The following is a 23,511-nucleotide window of genomic DNA, read 5'->3' as shown; positions in this document are numbered from 1 at the left end:
GTGCTATTCTATTGTGACAGCTAGGGAAACTTGCGAGGACAAAGGGGCAACGCATCGCCCTTTGAACCAAGTAATTCACATGATGGATATATATGATCATATTGCTTGAGTACAGGTAACATGAAGGTGTATGAACCGTTCATATACATACCCCTGAAATCCGGTATGATACATACATATCTAAGGTGTGTAAATATTTGCAAATTTGCAAATTTACATGTGTTTCCCCACCTAAGTAAATTCACATGTTTCCAACCCGAGTAAACTTAGAACGAAATTGGAAATTTCAGCACCCATTGAAATTCAAAGGAATGCATTGGAAATACTGTATGATCATGTATTTACCGGGGTATCTGTTTTGCAATTCATGTTTGGAAATCCCTAACAATCCGGTCAGGGCATACATGAACGAGGTGCTTGTGCATACGAAAATGTACGATGAGCATATGTTTCAAAGGTATAGATTCATATGAAATATATGCCCGAAGTTAGGAAATATCTGAAAACATACGTAAATCCGGTCATGGCATGTATTTCCTACTGTATTTACGATTATTTCAATGGTTTACTATCCGGCTTTTGGTCCTGTGAGTGTATGAATGAAATACGTGTAGCTTTTTGTATGAACCTAATGTATACAATAAATATTGAAAACAAAGTTGCATACCGTTTATCGGGGATGGGAAATTCAGTTATGTCGGAATGATTAAGCGTCAAAAGGGAAGCAATACCCTTTCGTTTTGTATTAAATGTCCTATGATCGACTATTCAACCTTCAGTGTATGGCTCTGGGATCTCTCCCTTCCGTAGTGCAACAGACTGGCGTTGCCTTTGTCGATTAGCGGCACTTTGAACAGTAGTCAAGTGACATCCTAAAGGGTCCGCAATTGTAGGAGGAAACCCCGAAGTGGTGAGGCTCGTCATAGTTTACCGATTTGGTGAAACCCACTAAAGCGGTTAAGTGTTGACAAACCTAGAAACACCACCGTGGCGAGGCCACGATCACAGGGGTCTGTGCCGGTCATCTGCATCTGTGTCGGCCATCTGCATCCTAGTCGGTGATCTGCGTCTGTGTCGGTGATCTGCGTCTGTGTCGGCCATCTGCATCCTAGTCGGTGATCTGCGTCTGTCGGTGATCTGCGTCTATGTCGGCCATCTGAATCTGTGTCGGTCATCTGCGTCTGTGTCGGCCATCTGAATCTGTGTCGGTCATCTGCGTCTGTGTCGGTCATCTGCATCTGTGTCGGCCATCTGCATCTGTGTCGGTGATCTGCGTCTGCGTTATTCGCCCGTTTAGTGATTATTTATAATCCATATTATTCCAGATATTGTATAAATACATTAATTATTATGCAGTGTGATGTTGAACAAAATTAATGCTTTCACAATGCTCCCTCAGAGGAATATCGTTGATGTATCCTACAAATTGAAATCTTGGCGGTGCAATGCGCACAAATGATGTTTGCAATTCATGGAACTTCAAAGTGAGGATTGAAGAGCAATGGCATTTAGTCCCTGTGATCGGTCTTACCACACAGGTAAAATCTGTGAGAAACGATATGAAACTGACAAACATATATTATTAATCAGGGATTCGAACCGAAACCATAAGAATATGCACGCCCAAGCAACTCTGTGAAGCAATTTTCGGCGCCTCACATGACGGGTCCTCCTATGCCCATCATTAAGTGAGTGAGTGAGTAACGTTTTACGCCACTTTTAGCAACATTCCAGTAATATCACAGCCGGGGAAACCAGAAATGAGTTTCAAGTGAACTCATGTGGGAAATCGAACCCTGGTCTTCAGCGTGACGAGAGAAAGACTTGAACCACTAGGCTACCCCACCGCACATCATATGACTTGGACATAAATATAAAACAACACACACAAAGTTGATTTCTTGGAAGCATGGTAAAACAATGTATTAAGGATAGTTCTTTTATACAAGTATCATGCTTTAAAACAAACACAAAACCTATCGACTTCATCACAAGAAGCAACATATATCCATTTATAGTGCGGACATTCACTCTCGTCGCGATTAGCTTGATAACTCGAGATGCGGTTTGACTCGCCATTCCACTCAGACAATACTATCACGTATCATCAATATAAAACCAGTCATTGGATTGGTGTGCATTTGACATTTTTCCTTAGCTCGGTCTCCATGGTATTTCTACATTCACATATTTATCATTTTTCACCAATATTCTCCTTAATGCACAAGTACCGATTGTCAGAATGCTAACAAAATGACAATAGACAATAGTCTATTAAGCAGTACCTATACATTTCACTAACTGAATTTACATAATTTCAAATGTTAATAATAAATTAATGTCAATTTAATCATGTGGTCCCAATATAAATATATGTTGCCATGGGAACGTGTGTTCTTAAAAAATCGCACATTATTTAATAATAATACGTAGATAATTAAACATATTATTAGTACATACGTTAAAATTTGTTAATTAGAATTGTCATAGGGATGTCATTGTTAAAGGTTTTCCGTTTAAACATAGATTTTCTCCTTGTCCTTGGTTCCCGTTTTACAACTTTGATCGAGTGTTTTTTTCCATGTCTCGAAGTATTCTTCTGAGGATCTTGCCGCTGGCGCTCTTTGGAATTACTTGAAGAAAGGTCACTCCTCCCCTGAGTCTTTTGGTCCCCGATACTTTACCTGCAAGGTGGGAAGTCATGGACTGAAACACTTACTGCTAAAATGATTCCCCGCTCTAAAGTTGTATTATCACATTGTTACCGCCACATGTCAAGAGTTGAGATTTAACACCATGTTCCATATATGTTTTCGTCCAAACTAGACAATATTCAGGCATTCAGGTACATTAAAACTGTTTAAATCACGTAACATGTATTTCTTCAAACGAGCTTTATCAGGCAACATGTTTGCTTCTTGAAACTTCCCAAGAAAATATAGCCATGGGCTATTGCGAGTCACCGTTCCCCTATGGCATTGGACGTGTTCTTCATATCAGTCACTGGCTTGTCCAGATACTATTATATAAAGAGACAGCCCTGATATAACGGCGGAATGTTAAGTGCAGAGCTATAACAATAAACATCAAATAAAGGAAAAGACAGGCTCCCAGTTGTACGTAAAAAATGGTGTTTCCTGCCTTTCACAAAATCTTGCAGTTCTTGTTCTGTTGTCCTTGACCCCGGCTTCCTGACAACAAACGCTTTGGGCAACTCTCCTGCCTCGACATCCGGGATACCGATGACACCGACATCTGCCACGCCGGGGTGACTCAACAGCATGTCCTCCAGTTCAGCTGGCGCCACCTGGTGAGGAAATGCATGTCCAGGAAGGATGAATGGGAACAACCTCGTGTACAAAGACAGAGACCACCTTACTGGTCGTCACACGCCCCGCCCAGAAGACGGGGATTAGTTACAGCGAACATTTTCTGTCATTTCCCCCAAAAACCAAATACATTGCAAATAGTCAAAACGTCCAACTGACAGTCCATGACACGTAAAGAATTCTGGGAAAAAATTAATGTGTTTGTGAAAGTGAAAACCATGTCTAGCTCAAATGTGTTTATTCCATTGTGGATGTAACAGATTCAAATCGATCTCTTTCAGTGTCGTTTCACTCTAGGCTGATTTGAGCTGAGGTTCATGGCTCTTCGGCTCTTTAGAGCAAAATTTGATGATACGGATAATACGGATGCAAAATTGGCCACTCCCTGTACTATCTGTGCGCATAACTCTACGTACCCATACGTTAACAGTCAGTGAGTTTTATGCCGCTTTCAGCAATATTCCAGCAATATTACGGCGGATGAAACAAGAAATGGGCTTCAAACCTAGTTTCCATTTGGGGAATCGAACCCGGGCTTTGACAAACGAGCGAAAGCTTTAAACACCAGGCTACGTACCCCACCGCCCCAATACATCTACATCCTCCTCCGATCAGATGAGGAGACAGCTACTGAGGCGTGAAACAAGCTTTCACATATAAACGTAACCAGGATACATCATTGTTTAAAAGGAGTCGTCTTCCCCAGATGACAAGCACATTCACGTACATACATACTACATGGTGATGTTTGTGATTTAACGAGCGCTTCCTGTAAATCGTGTTTCCCACTCGGCTGTAAAAACAGCTAACGGTGAAAGACAGCCTGTCATAATAGCCTGTCATAATAGTCTCGGGGCGGCATTATTTTACCTTTTTACCAGGTTCAGTATCTCCTATCCAACTGGGGCTTCTTTCCAATTTAAAAGGAGTCACTTGTTTCTATCAAAATAATACATATAGTGTTATTCTAGACAGCGAAGATGAAGGTCAGTTCTTTGAGATTGGCCATTTGGGCAGTAGCTGAACTATGTCAGGGGGACCATCTCGTTCCCCCACCATTACCTGGAATCCCTTGTATTTGATGAGCTCCTTCAGTCGGTCAACAATGAAGAGAAACCCGTCATCATCAACATAGCCAACATCACCTATTGAGAAGGCAGATAAGTATATGGACAAACATGACAAAGAGATTTGTGCATTAAATATACACGGTTTGTGTAACTCAATGCACGAATAGATACTTTCAAAAATAACTTCCGAGAAGTCCTTGAGTGAGTGAATCTTGTATTGTGACAGTGGCGTTCCACCGACATCAAAAGGCCTCTATGAATTCATGGATAATTTGGCAGTATTCCGCCTATAGGTCGTTGCTTTCATCAGGACACTAGAGGGAAACATTCTGGGGAAACATATACTCCCTCATACTGTATTTGACCAGGTGAGATTTGTGCTATTCCCTCATTCTCGCGCCAAACAGCTTCAGTTGCATTCGGAGGTTCAAGAATTAGAGGACGATACAATATTTTCAGTGGTGTCGCGAAAGAGTAAACCAATGTTTTGAATATTTGACTGATCAAACAATTTCAGGCATTTGTGAATATGAAGGCCATAGTTCCTGACTTCGTATTGGGAGTAAGGAGTGAAGTATCAAGTATGGGAGCCTACGGGGTCGTACTATAGAAACCCACGATTGAAATGTATTTGACCAAGATTTTTGACACATACTATAACGAAACGCACGAGTATATTGTTCAATCTGACGCAGAAAATCACGAAATGTTAAAAATTTATACTTGAAAATTGTTTTCTTCATGAAAGAATGATATTTTTGAAAATATGATTAACTATTGTTGTCACTATAATTCGCTACCTGTCTTCATCCACCCATCCTCGGTAATCATGGCCCTCGTGGCAACAGGGTTCGACAGGTACCCTTTCATCAAGCTTGGTCCTCGTACATATAGCTCACCCTCTCTGTTTGCGGGTAGGGCCTTGCCGGTCTCCAGGTCGACTATCTGTGAAATGTACATGTGAATACTGTTTGCACCGTAGTCGGCAACATTACAACTATATGTCTGTAGTCTGTAGTGATCGAATCCCGGCATGGTAAAACAGCGATAGACAACTTAAGAAACGATCCACGTCTTCGGGGCACGATTGTACAAGATCAACCATGACGTTAGGGATATCACGCCGCTGGGCATGAGTACACAGTATCGACCACGCCTTGGGCAGGACTGCACACTATCGACCACGCCTTGGGCAGGACTGCACACTATCGACCACGCCTTGGGCAGGACTGCACACTATCGACCACGCCCTTGGACACGATTAAACACTATCGACCACGCCCTTGGCACGATTGCACACGATCAACTCCACGATGGGCACGGTTGCACACTATCGACCAAGCCCTTGGCATGATTGCACACGATCAACCACGCCGATTGCACACTATCGACCACGCCCTTAGGCACGATTGCACACTATCGACCACGCCGATGGACACAAATACACAGTATTGACCACGCCCTTGAGCACGACTGTACGCGACCCTTCCCGCCCTTGGGCACGAAGCCTCTGCTCTTATGGGTTATGACATTATAATCATCTTATTACTAAACATGGAGTATTATATATAACAGAGACGCGAACAGCCTGCAGTGTTCAGGGCGTGTACTGTATTAGACATGTATGCCCTACCTTACACTCAGCTCCTGCAATAGCAATCCCCACCGATCCGAACCTGTGCTTCTCATCCAGTGACAAGTGAGTCACCAAACATTCTGTCATTCCGAAGCCTGAAAGTAACATTGTAAAACACATATTAAAACTAATCATCTTTATCAGCTATGTTAACAACCTGACGGACCACTTGTTTGTGCAGAACGCTATGAACATAAATGTGATTTCCAAGTTATTTTTATTGTTTATCTATATTGAGTCTAAGTGACGATTAATCATTTATTTCCAAGCGTTGTGAGAGAAATTGTACAAAGTGTACAACTTCTAAATGCCACTGAAAGACATAAATGTGATTGTTTATCCTCCAAATAATAATAAGGTCAACGAATGAAAAGTTCTTGGTTTTATGTTTATAGATTTATAGTTTTCTGTTTTTCTAAGAACAAAAGCTGCCCAACTATTCTAATCGAAATGGAATATTACCCAATATTACCCTGTGTTACATGTTTGATGTTGAATATCTTTAGAATCTTCCCTTCGATGTCCTGACTGAGGGGCGCTGCTCCACAGATGACTCGGTGGACACTACCCAGGTCATACTGTCTTGCAGCAGGCAGGGTGGTCAGCAGAACCATCACCGGGGGTACCAGATGCAGCACGGTTGCCTAGGAAACAGTACTGTCACCTTATATCGACGTACATGTATATAGGAGTAAGGTGAGGTGAGGTGAAATTGGGTTTTACGTCGAGCTTGAGAATATTTCGCTCATATGACGACGTGCATGCGTGTGTATGTGTATGTGCGGATGCTTGTACTAGCCCAGGCTGAAGCTGGTTTTATAGTGCTAGCCCACTGAGATACCATGCCGCAGTGAAGCATGAATACCCCACTCAGACACAGTATACTGACTCCGAGCCGACCAGTCCTTGTTGTACCCATTAATTCCGAGCGCCAGGCAGGGACCAACAAGTACATTATTTTAACGTCTTTTGGTATGACGCGATCGGGGATCGAACCCGCAACCTTCCGCTCTCCGGGCGGACGCTCTAACCACTACACCACGGGGGCGGTCGTATATAGGAGTAAAGGATACATTGAATCATATTTGTTTAAGAAGTCATACGCATCTTTGTAGCAAAGTTTGTTCCTTATGTGAGATAATCGTAATATGTTTCACAATATGGCGTCCAACTAGTGTTCTGATCAGCTATGGCTGCAAAAATCATCTGTATATTATCAGATTTATGCCATGAAAGGTTTTAAGGAGTCGGTAGGTTGTGTCTGAATATATACCTATTATGTCGTTTCAGAAGACGCTAATGCTCACAAGATGCCATCACATTGAGGTTAATATTAAAAGTGCAATCTTCCGGAATCGAGGATGAAGGTGTTGTTTGTATTGATGACGTGGCCGGTGTACCGTGTCGGCGTGAACCTGACATGATCAAACAATATTCCTAATGAACAGGTAGTGTTAAGCATATGAATACATGACACGTTATATGGATAACGACTTCTTTTTTAATCTTTGATATTTGTATTCTTCTTGCTCCTGCTAGTATAGTTATGGAGTGAAGAGCAGTCCTGAAAGTTAAATCGTAGATCATTTCAGATATTTACAGAATTACTCAATTAATGTTTTTGCATCATTAATCAAAGCATGAAATGTGGTGATGGGTTGTTTGTACAACTGGCGGCTGACCATCAGCAGGGCTGCAAGTCACAATATTTCAACCATTGTTGGTTGGGCTTACGTTCAAAAGTTGAAACAACTGAGAACAAGCATTGTCCCTAAGTTGACATAATCCCCCGCCGCTAATTATCAAATCAAACTTATAAAGTAATGAAAGTTTAAGATGAAGGTAAATGTCAACAAAAACATGACCAGTCAACCTCTCTTGATATCTTGCTCTGTAGTTGTTCAAACACACAAATATTTTCATGACTGACTTTGACCTTGACATGACTGTCATAGTGTATGAAATATGAAAAAATAGTACTAAAGAAATTGCTTATTGAAAAACATGCAAGGGAAGTCTTGAAAGTCTATGAAGAAAATCCAGTGAAACGTTCTTGAAATATCTTGCTGTCAATTCAGGTTAACATGCTGAAATCTGTCGTCGTGACCCTGACAATGATATGAAGGTCACCAAAATTGACTGAGCCCTGCGCCTCTCCTTGATAAAGCTTGGTATTGAATATGAAGAAAATCCAGTGAACGGTTCTTGAGATAGCTTAACATGCAGGTAAAACGTTAAAGTCCCCTTGTGACCTTGAAATGAAGGTCAAGGTCACCAAACCTGACTTGGACCTTTCGTATACTGTGATGAAGCTAGGTACCAAATATGAAAAGAATCTAGTCAACGGTTCTTAAGATATTCCTTCGTACGTACGGACGGAGCCTAAAACTATAACCCCCGCCGTGCTTTTAGCGCGAAGCGGGGGGTATAGTTTTAGGCTCCGTCCGTCCGTATAAAAATATATGAGGTACTTTGCGTGACTAAATATATATAAAAATATATGAGGTACTTTGCGTGACACGGAGAGCTGAAGACACTGGCACCACCAATCTCACCCAACATTATTTGGTTATATGTAGGATTTAAATATGTAAATAGAATATCTGATATAATTTTGACAGCAGCACTGTGCTTGGTGAATCAGTTTCTGAGATGCAGGATAACGATTTTGCAACATCTTCAATGGCGAAATCTGAGTAGAGATAGTGGCGCCTGATGATGGCCTACACAACAGCACTGTTTATAACAGACAAGTTGTCAGTACTGAGAAGAAGAACATTGTTCTGAATGTAACTGCTAATCTAAGCCTGTCTCCAGCACTGTGCTGTTGGTATCCGACCTGATCCCAACCTGTTTCTAATAACAAGATGTTTGCTAAAAATACTATTCTCATAGACTGCTGCATCTGATGTTTTCATTAAAAAGCAGAATTTAGCGCAGTGAACAAATATAGATATCATTATGTTTCTCATTTTCGCCATACAAGTCATATTCGTAGCCGGATCGCAGTGGGTGAGTGAGTGAGTATGGTTTTACGCCGCTTTTAGCAATGTTCCAGCAATATCACGGCGGGGGACACCAGAAATGGGCTTCACACATTGTATTCATGAGGGGAATCAAACCTGGGTCTTCGGCGTGACGAGCGAACGCTTTAACCACCAGGCTACCCCACCGCCCAGCCGGATCGGAAATCGACCAAAAACGGACAACTCTTTATGACTCAACGGACAACTCTCTATGGCTCCGTTCCATAAAGCAGTCTTAGCGCTACGACTATCGTAGGGTCATGTTGAAATATGTAGTACAAGATACAGCCCTTGCACAGTTACACTCACCCTGTGTTCCTGTATGTTGCGCAGGTACTCGTGGATCTCGAACCTGGACATGACCACGTTCTTGGCCCCGCTGTACAAGCCGGCGGAGATGATAGTAACAAGTCCATAGATGTGGAAGAAGGGTAGGAACGTCACGTAGGAGTCTTTGTCAGTCAGGTTTCCCGGCTCCCTGGTGGAACAAGCAGATTACTCCGAAATGTAACGATTAGAGACATATAAAGGTTCATACCAAGTATAAGAACAAAGATGATTTCTGATGACAAACGCACTATGCGGGAACGCTTGCATAGGCGGATCCAGTGGGGGGATGCAGGGGTGCCCCCCCCCCTTTCCTGAAAGTTTATTAAATGACCATTGAAACTCTCGTGAAAATGAAGTGTGCACCCCTCCTTTCTCAATAGTGTGCAAACCACACCCCACCCCACCCCACCCCTTCTCAAAAAGCTTTGTCTGAAAAACTTAACATCAAAACAAATCCGATAGTTTCCGCGTGCCTCCCAAAGCAGCTCTATACAACTGCACTGGACAGCATTCCAGACTTTATTCAAAGAACCATTAAACTCTGTGGACAATTTTTTCTGCTCACCAAACATTTGTTTTGCTTGGTTTCATTCATTGTTTACGCGGGAAGAAGGCTCTACGAAATCGAGCTGAAACGGCCAGTAAAATTGCTGCAAACCTTCTTCGGGCAATGGAGGAAGGCGTTCCGATTTATCTCAGTTCACTTGCACGTCCATGCCCACAGAAATCCATTGCCAGCAACAACCCTAGATCTTGACCTTTCCCCTCAGCATTGAGACCCGATAGGGAGCCATTTTCCAGTTTTGCCGTTTAGAGTTATCTGCCCACTGTGACACGTGACCGCGGGCATGACAACACGTAAACAAGGTTGACGTGCCGTTTCTGTCTACAGACGATATTGTTTACTTTTGGTCTACGATCACTATTTGAAGAAAATATCAAGTATGTTCCTATCAAGACTGTTCCACAGTTGAAGATGTATTTGAAAGACCGTGGTGTGACATTTACAGGCTACATTCGTCGCGAATTGATCACTTTGTGCGAGTGTGTTGCCAGCTTGGATTTGCCCGTCTTCCAGGATGTTTCCGATGTAAGCTACACACCCCAAACACTCTCACACCTGAACATTAACTGTGACCCATTCCTGTTACAAGGCTACTCAAACAATTTGTCACAATGTCCGGAAATTGGAATATATGACGTATTTAATTACTTGGTGTCGTTCAGGCCCGATTATGACAGAAGGAAGCTTCGCGCCTACAAGTCTTTTCAAGACTATCGCTTGTTTGCTGATGGGCATGTCAACAGTGTGGAGTATGCTGATGCTACTGACACAATTGGAATTTTTAAAGCGTCTGTGAAGCCAACACAACGGGACAAGACCTACCTAAAGTCCGAGTTCTACAACCTATGGATTGCTGTGGAAAAAAAATAATGTTGACATTAAGAGCGCTTACTGTCAGTGTCCAGGAGGGTAAGTGAGCTAGCTGGCATTATACATTGAAAAGGTCTAAAGCTCGTAATGATGCTTGAATTAAAGAGAAACAACCAGTTCCAAACTCCATAATGTTTCAGTGGATCTTAGCCAATATTTATACATTTCTAATATCCATGTAGACCTATTCATAATACTGTGAAAGCAGTTATTGATGTTGCTCATGTATAATGTTACATGTACAATGTTTGTTATAATAACCCTTTGTCTTGAAACAAATAGTGTACATGTATTTTTCACATATTTCAGATCTGATGGAGCCTGCAGACATATAGCAGCAACACTTTTTGACATTGAAGCTTTTGAGAAAAAGAGCGTCACTGATGGCCCATCCCTATGGACCAAGCGACCAAGAAGTCATGATGAGCCTGTGCCACTGCGTCACCTAAAAGTCAAGAAAATCAGGTACAAAAAGAAAAACAAGGACATGTGGGAAATTTCAGAACACTAGTCTGCAAGTAGTTAATATTCTACATTAAAATCTGGTCTTAAATAAATCACAACCAACATGAAATACATGGGAGATATTTTTATTTTGCTGTACAAATGACCCATGTAAAATGTGTTGCAGCTATGGACAAACACTAGCAGACACGAACAGTGACCTTGGACAGGAGAATTTTGATCCTCGACCAATAAGTGACCGAGCAAATCCATCACTTGAACAGCTGGCCGATTTTGCAGCCTCCCTGCACCAGGTTGAAATGAGTTGAATATTCCCTATTTCAGTCCACAACATACAACAGTCATTATGTACCGGTAGTTAAAGCATGAAAATGTTAAGTATTCATATAAACGTTTTTGGAACAGGTGTTTTCAATGCAGATTGTTTTACTTTCAAACATTCATAAAAGCAATGAATATCTATCTGTAAAACAATACACTCAATATATACATACCTTCATGGGATGACACTTCCAACTTTCAGCTTGGTATCATGACAGAAATGGACAACTTCCAATGCTCAGAGCTAGTTGTAACCCAAATGAATGATATCATTTTGCAGAGAACTTATGAACATGTTTCATAATTGCAGATAAATCCGAATGCTTGTGCCTTGGAGAGCCTACTTGATCCCACTGACACAGAGACTCAAGCAACAAAATTAATGAGGAATGTGCTGCCATGTCCATAGTCAACAAACTACAGGCCCTTGACTTGCGTCCAGATACTGACATATCTCAGGATGCAATTAATAGACTCAGATACTGTACTGATGACATTACTTACATTGAACATGAAACCACAGGACAGAGTGAGAATCCTACATGGTCAGTTATGAGAGAAAAGGCATGGTGACCACTTCCAATTTTAAACGTGTTTGCACCAGGGCAGACTCTTTTGAAAAAACAATAACATTGATTGTTCAAATTTAGTGAAATGTTTGCTCCATGACAGTCTTAGCATTGACAATAGCAATGTACCATCTTCTATTGTGTGGGGTAGAAAGAAAGAAAGCAAGGCCAAAGAAATGTATAAACAGATTGAAAGAAGGAGACATAAAAATTATTAGTGAAAATCAAAGGTTTATTGATTGATAAAGAAAATCCTTTCCTTGGTACTTCAGTGGATGGTACAGTTGAATGTCAATGCAAAGAAAATCATCAAAACAAATTATTAGAAATTAAATGTCCATGGGCTTTTGAGACTGTGATCCTAAAACTGCTGCACAATGTAGGGGATGTTACCTGAAAGATGGTAATTGGTATCTTAAAGATGATAGTGATTATTATTATCAAATTCAAGGCCAATTAGGTATATATGGATTTCAGTCCTGTGATTTGGTAATATACACCAGGAAAGGTATACATGTTATTAATGTACCTTTTCATGAACAATTCTTTGAGTCTATGATTAGAAAAATCAAAAATATATATGTAAAAATATTACTTCCTTCAATATTGCAGACTTTAAACAAGTAAAATAGATGAAGATATTTGTCAGCTTTGGCTGAAACTTCCTGGTTACTGTAAGAGATATTCCTTTTGAGTGACTTGGACATCTATTTAGCAAGAACATTATCCAAGTTGCACAGTGACGCTGCTACATTTACACACTGACAAAGAGAACCTTTGATTTTCAAAGGAATAACACCCTGTAATAGTTTATATTCCTTTAGTCTCCCAATAGCTCTCTCCACATGTATTCTAGCATTTGCTATTCTCCTAGTTTTAGTAACTGCTACTGAACTGAGTTGTCTCCCATGAGAAAATGGTGGTATGTTGAGAGTTGTCTTTCTAAAGGCTAATAGATCTCTAATTAAAAGCCTCTATCAGCCATGATGTCATCATGTTCAGAGAGTAAATCTAAGAAACCAGATTGTTGAACTATCTTCCTATCCGAAATGCTGCCTGACCATAACTTTGAAACAAAAGTAAATGAACCTTTTGGAGAGCAAGCAACTAAACACTTTAAAGTATTTCTATGTTTATAAGATGACCATGTTACTCTCTGGCTGGAAGGAATACTCGGTTTTGAAGTAGAAATTCTGTACAATCAATAACTGCTTTGGTATTTGGAAAATATTTAAAACATTTAGGAAGATTATGTTTCACCTGTCTTGTGGAAGGCCATTTGATAAGAAAACATAATTCTTTGCACATCAGATTGATCCATGTGTTGAAAATTCTACTAATGTGAGAGTTCGAAACACCAAACAAGTCAGACAACTGTTCCACATCATTAGCTCGTCGTAGGCGCATCAGAGTGATGATAAATTCCTCATACAGAGAGAGAAGTCTTGACGGGCCTCTGCTGGATTTTTGCTGCAATACAAAAGCAGGAAATTGTACACAACTAATTTTGAACATTTACAGTGCTGTACCATTTACATTCTGAACTGATATCAGAAACTATGCGTGAAATAATGCATTGGTTGCCAGCCAAGATTCAGAGTTGTATTAATTGGAAACTTTTGTATTATCAGTAAAATGTCCCAATGTTCTGACCATAATAAACTGAATATTTCTGAAAAGTTAACCAGCATCAAATGGTTTATATAATATGTAATGTCATTTGGTATGTACTAACTGACATGAGTATTAATGACAAAACACACCCCATCTTGCTTTGTCTCACTTTGACCTCTCCAGTAAGTCATCCTGGCAGCCTTGTCCTTCAACCAGTTGAACACCAGCATGAGCATGGCAACACTGAGCCCTGTTGTAAAAGTGTAACACTGGTCATCAAACATCATTGACAATGTGACATTGAATAATAACCACCACCATAAATGAAACATGAATCTGATATTTTTGGTTACAGTGCCCAACCCAAAGGATTGATAAATGTAATACTTAGTTATTTTATATATGCTGGTATTTTGTATGTATATACCTTTAAACACAATAACATGTAATATATGTACCAGTGTAAAACTTGCTGCTTTTGTTGTTTCTTGTGATGTTATCCATTGTTAATTTTTTGGTCAGCATCTTGGGGTTCTGCAGCACATCATCTGTGTATGAGCTGATGTCATCAAAACACAAGTTTGTTTGTGTGGAGGCATCAGCAGTAGATTTGATAGTGCTGTAGATGTGATCACCAAGAGCTGTCATTGGACCAACAATGTCCATTCCCATCTGAACTTCACCTGTTGAATAATATTAACATACTTAGACCAAAAGAATATTATAACAGAATATATACACTCAGATTAAATTATTTCATAAAGGGGCGATTCAATCAAAACAAGTGGATGTGAGAATGAATTAATTATAAAACAACATGCTAAAGTTATATTCTTTTGAACATACATACATTTGGTAGGTAAGACATCATCCTCTACCATTCTCTTTTTGCTTGGGGTGTCAGAGGCTACTGGGTCTGCCTGTCTTTGTCGAGGTGGTGGCCTAGGCTTCAAGGGCGTGGAAGTTATCGAGACAGGGTCTGGGAAATCCAAAGTTGGTCCACGGCCACCTGACAGGATATTTATAAATCAACTGTAGTTCACACAAGCACTAAAGCGGCAATTTAAAACTATGCATGGGTACATTATTTTACACCATGTAACCACTTTTTTATCATTGTCCGAGAAATTAATGATTTGCATTGACGATATAGTTACTATTTTAGAATTCCACCTGATGGAAACATAAAATTGTAGCATATTCAGACAAAACTCACCTACGAAGTGTTTCGAACAAAATATATGTGCCTCGTGATGTTTTTGACGTCAAATCCCTCTCGACCACAGGCCCTCGTCCACCTCAAACATTTCTCCGGTTGACTCTTCAGCTTCGGAAAAGGAATAAAAAACACGTTTTCCATCTCATGGCGATCCTTGTACCTGTTATCAGACTTACACAATCCATAGCAACAGTGGTGGTAAGGCATCTTCTGCTTTTCTCGGTGTACACGTCAGATAGCGGTCGTTGCACAGTCAATTACGTTACAAATTTTGACAGCCGTTTGTTTTGACAGTTTGCCCGCGGTCACGTGGTTTTGCAAAGGGACATCACTCTAAACGAACTTATTTCGCGAAACTGGAAAATGGCTTATTGGGACACGATGACATGTGTCAACCCAGTCAGCGAGCCTGACCACCCGATCCCGTTAGTCGCCTCTTACGACATGCACGGGTTACTGAAGATCAATTCTAACCCGGAGCTTCACGGGTACCATGACCTAAGCTCACGTGACTTTCAGTCTGATGTGGCAACAAAACAAGGCCGGTTACGTGACCCTGTGGGGATTCGTTGAGTTAAACAATCATCACCACGGCACAGTTTCCCATCTGTATGGGAGGGATGATATTGTCTAACTTGTTGACAATGTAATAGAGTTACAAAAGGAATTCCTTATTTTCGAAGTACTCCGTAGTAAAAGGGTGGCACTACGAACCCATCAAACATAACTGTACACTTGGCATTATACCGAGTTCCTGACAGTCATATTCGTTTGATGCTTACAGTAAAAAGAATTCGAACATAGCGGCTGAAGTAGTCTGTCTCACAGTCCCTGAACCACATTACTTGTATTTTCCCTACATGAAGCCCTCAATAAAGCAAGTCTAGATATCCTCAGGTTCAGGTTCTCAATTTCCAATCTCACTGGGGCGCCTTTTCAATATAAATGGGAGTATTTGTAACTATCAAAGTTATGTATATTCAGACTAAACGTTAGTCTGCGGATGGAACTAAAGGCACCAGAAAAGATCATACCGCTTCAAGTTATATCTAATGGTTTATTATATAAGAGTTGAATTGTTTAAGAAATTGACCTAAAAATAACATTAAAAAACATCGAAAATCAGACATCAACAACCAAACAAATGTTCCAAAGTTGATGCAACGTAACACCAAGCACCATCCCCTCAGTTGGGGGCCACATTTCATAAACATGTAGAATTGTTGCCATGGACACTGTAAACTGAAAATTAATTCTACTTGTGAAATTGTTTATTTCAATAAGTGAGTGAGTGAGTGACTATGGTTTTACGCCGCTTTTAGCAATATTCGAGGGATACCAGAAATCGGCTTTGCACACTGTAACCATGACACTTAACTATTAGGCTACCCCACCGTCCCTTATTTCAATGAATGTGAATTTCCGCAAGTTGTAAGTAAATGTCAGCGGGTGTGTAGAAGAAATTTAGTACTCTTAACATCAAAGCTACTGTTTCACTAACGCACGCACGCACACACACAAACACAAGAACGGATAGGTGTGAGGTCGTGCGTGCGTGGGTGCGTGGGCGAGTGCGAGTGCGAGTCAGTGCGGTGTGAAAACGTCGGTAGCTGGTATACGAAAACAGAGCCCAACATAACTATTAAGAAATCTTAAGTGCCCCATTTAGGGTGTTGTTGTGTTAGTAACTGAAGGCACACAAATAAACAGATAACATACAGTATAATACATACAACATTTGTAGCACGTTGGAGGTCATTGCATAGTGGCATATCTGCACCGCTTTTGGTTTTCCGGTCGTGCCACTAGAAAATAAGATTGCCGCGACGTCGTTCTTCGGGTCGATGCCTCGGTCGCTGATTGGTGCATCGGAAATATCGGACGTGATGAGAGAGGAGAAACTGACACACCCTTCAGCCTTACCCAGCACGATAACCTTCTGAAATGTACAAGTTACAGACATCTGTATGTATTTTATGACCTTGATTGATTGATTGGCTGTTGTTTTACGCCGCACTCAGCAATATTCCAGCTATATGGCGGTAGTATGTAAACAATCGAGTCTGGACCAGACAATCCAGTGATCAACAGCATAAGCACAGTACATGTGTCAAACAAGTCAGCGAGCCTGACCACCTGATCCCGTTTGTTGCCTCTCATGACAAGCACGGGGTACTGAAGATCAAGTCTACCCTGGATCTTCAAGGGTCTTTGATAACCTTGAGTGAGTGAGTGAGTGAGTGAGTGGTATCTGTTTTAATGCATCACATCAAATTTGTAGTGAAGCTTTTCATGGACATACAGCCTAAACATATATATGCCATACCTGTAATGTATGGGAATAGTCAGCTTATACTCTAAACCTACCAAGTGATTTCACATGGGGCAGCTCAATAATATATGCTGGTGAAGGACAGGTGACCTTCTAACCCCTCTCACCTGGATGGTGTGACCCTGGGCCTGTTTGACAACTGGTAGCATATCCGGTAGGGTCAGAAGGAACTTGCTGTGACAGATGTCGAAGGTGTGTTTGAGTTCATCTGGAGAAACACATAAAGAGTGAGTTGGATTTATGCTTCACAGTATGTCAGTTTGTGGGTGTGTTTTTGTTGTTGTTGTTGTTGTTGTTGTTGTTGTTGTTGTTATGTTTGTTTGCTTTTGATTGTTTTGTTGTTACTTTTTAGGGTTTTTTATTTTTTTTGGGGGTGTTGGTTTTTTGTTGTGGTTTTTTTGGGGGTGGGGGTGGGAGGCGTAATAAAGACGAACACTGGTGATGAGAAACAAAGGATCACAATAAGGGTAAACGGGATTTGAACACAAGATCACTGGATCCTGGCAGACCTAAGAGAGGCAACTGGCCATGGGCGACCTGGGCCCTCGAATATATAAATCAATTTAGAGCTCAACCTGAATAATTGAACCTACCAGTATATTTGTGATGCGAGTGACTCCACGCTATGTCTGCAGCCATCCGCATGGAATTACTAGGCCTTGTCAGTGAACAAAGCACAGTCACCTTTCTGACTTTTATTTTTTGTTTGGTTGCACTGAAACTCTGCCGGGTCCTTAGGATTACGTGGGAAACGGGGATCGTGTTTGTGTGTCTATTTCGGTCTACTTTGTGTTCATATCCCATAGTTTGGTAGTTCCCTGCTGTTTTTCTTAGACTTTGGCATACAGGGGTTCGAATCACTGTTTGGACAATAATTTTTAAAAATAAAAATCTAGATTTTTGCAACCGTATATTGTTCTTATATGTTATGAGTAACTTGTATTTCAAATTTGAACGAAATCGGTGAAGAAATGGATTTTTTAGAAAATTCTCCCGCTGCACTCATTACATGTTTTGAGAATTTTCTAAAAATTCCATTTCTTCACCGATTTCGTTCAAATTTGAAATACAAGTTACTCATAAAATATAAAAACAATATACGGTTGCAAAAATCTAGATTTTTATTTTTATAAATTATTGTCCAAACAGTGATTCGAACCCCTGTGCTTTAGCAGGCCTATGTTAGTCACCCAATCCTCAGATCAACGAAGAAAAAGAACCTCTTGACCTTTAACTGTTGACCCCTGTGAATATTCATGACTGGCATGGTTCATTACATCCCAGGGGTAATGAAGGTGTAACCCGTGGAACTCAGCATGCAAGGCACTGATCATTGTCGGTATTCATTTGAAAGAGTCTGATATTTAAACTAACAACTAGTCTCTGAAATGAACATATTTTACAGAAAAAAACAGTTCATAATACCAACAAAATATATTAAAAAGGAGCCCTGAGACATTCTTCATTTTCAAACTGTGGAAATCTAGACTTGCCACATATTCTAGCAGAAAAACGTTGTCCTGTGGCAATTTTCAACTTTTTTCATTAATTTAACTCGGCTGTGGTTTGCGATATGCCAACTAAAAAAGTGATCTGAATCTCTTACCTGCATTGTAGAGCGGGTTGGTCGCTTGTAGTACACCACCAAGGGAGGCAACTGCGTAGAACACGATTGGATATTCAATGACATTCGGGGAGAAGATACAGAGAACGTCGCCTCTCTTGAATCCGAGGTTACTAAGTCCACGGGCCAGACGTCGGATTGTGGCAGAGAGCTCGCGGTAAGACATGGAACGGCCAGTGTTCGAGTCGACCTGAGAAAGCGTGTTAATATGATCATGAATGCACTTGATAGTAAATTTCTCAGTATAACACGTTGTATTTAGGATTACAGTTTCTCGGTAAAGCACAGATTCTAGTACTTTTGGGGGGTTAGGTCCAATCCTCTCAGAGTCACGCACCTTATCGTCTAAATTCAGCAATGTAACCCACTCAGCCACCACAAAATGATAGTCTGGATCACGATCTTTGTGTACCCTTCTGACAAGTGTAAACCGGGACTGATCCCGCGACCGAAAGCTAAGAATACACACAATACCATTTAGTGATCATATTTCATGTTATATTTGGGAAGAAGTACTATTATCTCTTCATTACTGAGAAAGTGTAATCGAAATTCTAACAGTAGAGCTACAGACAACATTTTGGGTCATTGAGTTATGTACTCACTTGTGTTCATCTCAATTGGGTATCATAATATCCTTTGAGAAACCAAATAAATTTTGTACCCAACTAACTCAAACTCAACTGGGTATTTTGCCATTTTCAATTAATTGTAAAAATATAATAAAGCTTAAGTGTTGATTTACGTTTTTGTTACGATATTTGATCTGTAATATGAGAAACGATAAGAAAGACTGCAAGTTGACAAGTTCATGTAATAAAATAGAACCTCTCAATATACCTCAGTTATTTTATTAGTATTTTTATCCTCAGTAACCTCCATCTGTAGCACATGGGTCTGCTTATTCCAAATTCTAGTAGGTTTAGTGACAAGAACTAATTCACCGGTACGAAAGCTAAGATTTTACATGTTTGTGTGTAAGCATGTAAGATCAAATTTATTGAGTATTTACAAAAATTCAAGCGTACTTGTACCGATGGACGTAACAGAATTGACTTTTCACATAAATATTTGCGTAATTTACACACATACGCAGCTTCTCTGTACCTCTGAATGATATGTCTTCAGGAGAAGTGAAATTTAATATTGACAATTTCAGGAAGTCGTATATATTTGGTATAATTGTGCGTTGTTAGTGAGGCTAATTGTGTTCTTCTAAAAAGCATTCATAATTTTCTTGGCCATACACAGAAATTATTTATTTTATTATTTTCAGAATTAAAAAGACCTGTGTCCCCATATAGATATTATGAAAACTTTGCCACATTTTGCAACAGACCTTGAGAGGATTGGAGATTTATCCATTATATTTTCATATACTTATTAAAATTGACATGGTCATGGTACGACCTGTTTTGGGGTAATCATTTAACATCATTATTATCCTGATGTTAGCGTGCTTGCCATACTATATAAAGAACACTGTATTTAGACGCTTTAAGTTAGGACAGCCATGACAATATTTGTTTCAAAGATTAGTACATACTAGACTAACGCTTAGTCCCTGAATATATATAAATTTGATAGTAACAAATAAACCCATTTAAATTGAAAAGGAGCCCCAGTGAGTTGGGAGATTTAACCTGGTGAAATCTATCCTTGCTTCAGTTACGGCTTTAGTATTGCAGAGAGGGCTAGGCATTAGGGAAAATAATGTGGTTCAGAGACAGGCTAAAAGTACGTACCAACAGTACATGGAATTGGTTTCGTTAGTTTCCTGTATTATATTGCGAACATACAAGTCATTCAACGCCATATATCAGTGATTTTTTAAATCATGTAAACCAAATCTGAATTTACATAACCATCGTATCAATTATTTATCTTGTAATTTCATACTGTAAACAAAGTTTGAAGTTTTGAATAATGTGTTCAGTAGCTTGAAGTATTTATAAACGTTGTTCACTCAAGCATGAACATATCTTTGTGTGAATGAGTGAGTGAGGATGGTTTTACGCCGCTTTTAGCAATATTCCAGCAATATCACGTCGGGGAACACCAGAAATGGGCTTCACACATTGTATTCATGTGGGGAATCAAAGGCGGATTTTCGGCGTGACGAGCTAACGCTTTAACCACTAGGCTACCCCAACGCCCCACATATCTTAGACGTTGTTTGAATTGAGTTGCGTTGCAATATTCATTGCCAAATTCTTGCGATACCTAAACGTTAGAATATCTAGTTGAGAAAACATCTGACGCCCAGCTTTCCAATGGTATCGTGTAAACTTATCAGCTGGTAGAAATCTGATAATGGAGGCAATACACAGGACCGTGGCTGCTGCGCGCGCGCGCACGCACGCCCGCACGCACACACGCACACACACACACACACACACACACACACACACACACACGCTTGGGCACAGAACAATGAACATTTTCAGTAGACTAAGGCTTAGTCTCTGAACATATATAATTTTGATAGTAACAAATAAACCCTTTTATACTGAAAAGGAGTCCCAGGGCACAGATTCAGAACCTGGGGAAATCTAGGCTTGCTTTATTTAGGGCTTTAGCATTGCAGGAAAGGCAGGGCTATAGGCACAATAATATGGTTCAGGGACTGTGAGACAGACTAGATTTTCAGTTACTAACGGACGGACCACAAGGATGAGCCTGACCATTGAGATACGCCAGTTTAACACTGACAGTAACGAGAGATCTAGAAAATCCATATAGGTCAACAGCCCCTGCTATAGATAGGGGGAAAGGAGGTCGACTCGAATGCGACAAGTGTCGAATTTACTCACCAAGGCAACCTTTTCTCCAAGCTGATCGAACCTTTCCGTCATGAATGTCCCCAAAGAAACACATGGCAGATGTAAAGGCTTGCCTTTCCACAACATGTTCGCACGCTCGCTCCTAACCGGTCTCAAACGGGGGTCAAGGTTATAGGGCAGGACACAAACCTGATATTCCTTCAAAAACCATTTGTTTTTGATATCCGAGAGAGGTATATACAACCTATACATGAAATGAAAGCTTGTGATCTGAGTATTGAGAAAAAAAATGATGTGGTGAAATTTACGTGGACATTCTCTTGTAAAAACGAACCAATAAAGTCTTTAGAGAAACATTACAGTAATATGAGTCATGAAGACACTAGTACTACTAGTACTTCCTGTAGTCTGCTGAGACCACTTCCTGTTCTAGCAGTGTTGTCATTTGGAACTTCACAGCTTGTCAGATCTTTTTCCAAAGATTTCCACCTGAAGCATTGACAAGTCTTCGGATTTCTTCTACATCATTATTGAGGTGAGCTGTTTTTTAATTGTGAACTTTTCAACAGAACCTTATGTTTTAATGATAGACATGACAGAAGATTACCAGTGGGTTTAGTTCTGCACTAATCTTGTTTGATGATAAAATTTGAAATACATTTCAAATAGCTAATTTGTTATGGTACCTGATATTCTAAGGTATTTTCATGGCATTTTACATGTTTAAAGTTAAGTGTTTCATTGACAGATTTCAAAATAATTAAGTCTCAAGTTTTAACTGATGAAAACCCCTGAGAGGCCATTTTGAGGATGAAAATATTCATCAAATCCTATTCAGAGAATCTTATGCTTTATCTTTCTTATTGTGGTCTAATTACTTTTCAAATATTATAAAATTGTGGTTTTATTAGGTTTTTATAGATTTGTTTTCGAAGAATTTTTGAAAGCATGCACTGATAACATTCCAAAACCCTAAAAGGGCCTCCATGTATATAATGCCTGGTCAGTGTAATCATGTGACCCAAACATGTTAGTGATATATCCCTACAATATAATATTACCTGATTGTGAACCTCAACTGAATTTAAATCACAAATTTAAGCAAAGGATGTTTTTAAGTGATTTGATGTATATAGTTAAGTTAGCTATTAAAATTTATAAATGTTTATTCATAATATCTTTCTTAATGTATATATAATTTCACAAAAACAGAATTTTTTAATACATATTTCTTTGACCAAAAAAGAATAAAGAACATTTGACAGAACATTTCCTTCAAAAATATTTATTAGATTTAATTATTTTTGTTAACATAGATATAACTCAATCTGTATGTGTGCATGCTGTCATAAAAATAAAAAAAATATTTTCCCTAAAATAAATTGTATTTTTGTTTGTCTTTATTTGTAAAAGTTTAACCTTTAGTAGTATACATTGTCTTGTTTTTTATTTTTTTTAACTTTTGCTATAATTTCCTTGTGTATTATAGTGAAAGTTTGTATTTTGAAAAAAACATTTCCATTTATGAAGTAGTTTTTCTCTTCTTTTTCTTGATACATTTCAAAAGTAAAAAGATTTAATGATTAAACTCTGTCTAATTTCAGGTGCACATGAAATACACATGGACTAATGCCATATTTTGTCAAGATGGGTCCAAAGTTGAAGACCTTCATGAACCTTTTGGGTATGTATGTATTCACAGTAGTTTCACAAACAGTTGCTTATTCAGTGACGAGATCATAACTCTTTTTTTCAGAT

General features: G+C 39.7%; 3 protein-coding genes across 3 annotated transcripts; 1 reads left to right on the top strand and 2 right to left on the bottom strand.

Annotated features, from left to right (window-relative positions):
* Window positions 1–920: 920 nt before the first annotated feature.
* LOC124270699 (4-coumarate--CoA ligase-like 7) lies at window positions 921–21,905 on the bottom strand. The gene is made up of 12 exons (XM_046705733.1): window positions 21,784–21,905; window positions 18,953–19,160; window positions 17,454–17,554; window positions 16,748–16,953; window positions 9,371–9,539; window positions 6,508–6,679; window positions 6,033–6,130; window positions 5,200–5,344; window positions 4,392–4,474; window positions 3,079–3,307; window positions 2,558–2,684; window positions 921–1,257 (listed from the first exon to the last, which is right to left on the bottom strand). Exons 1-12 carry the CDS (start codon window positions 21,877–21,879, stop codon window positions 921–923), a joined length of 1,971 nt encoding a protein of 656 aa, XP_046561689.1. The 5' UTR covers window positions 21,880–21,905.
* On the top strand, window positions 10,823–11,670 carry LOC124270720. The gene is made up of 2 exons (XM_046705753.1): window positions 10,823–11,291; window positions 11,458–11,670. The coding sequence occupies exons 1-2, from the start codon at window positions 11,041–11,043 to the stop codon at window positions 11,597–11,599; spliced, it is 393 nt and encodes a 130-aa protein (XP_046561709.1). The 5' UTR covers window positions 10,823–11,040; the 3' UTR covers window positions 11,600–11,670.
* Window positions 13,264–15,013, bottom strand: LOC124270719. Its single transcript, XM_046705752.1, has 4 exons — window positions 14,646–15,013; window positions 14,254–14,478; window positions 13,945–14,045; window positions 13,264–13,651 (listed from the first exon to the last, which is right to left on the bottom strand). Exons 1-4 carry the CDS (start codon window positions 14,674–14,676, stop codon window positions 13,331–13,333), a joined length of 678 nt encoding a protein of 225 aa, XP_046561708.1. The 5' UTR covers window positions 14,677–15,013; the 3' UTR covers window positions 13,264–13,330.
* Window positions 21,906–23,511: the final 1,606 nt, after the last annotated feature.

The sequence above is a fragment of the Haliotis rubra genome, unplaced genomic scaffold (genome assembly GCF_003918875.1).
Source record: "Haliotis rubra isolate DU_JTF1 unplaced genomic scaffold, ASM391887v1 Scf154, whole genome shotgun sequence".
Lineage (NCBI taxonomy): Eukaryota > Metazoa > Mollusca > Gastropoda > Lepetellida > Haliotidae > Haliotis > Haliotis rubra.
The sequence above is the reverse complement of the archived record's forward strand: the minus strand, read 5'-3'. Positions and strand labels throughout refer to the sequence as shown.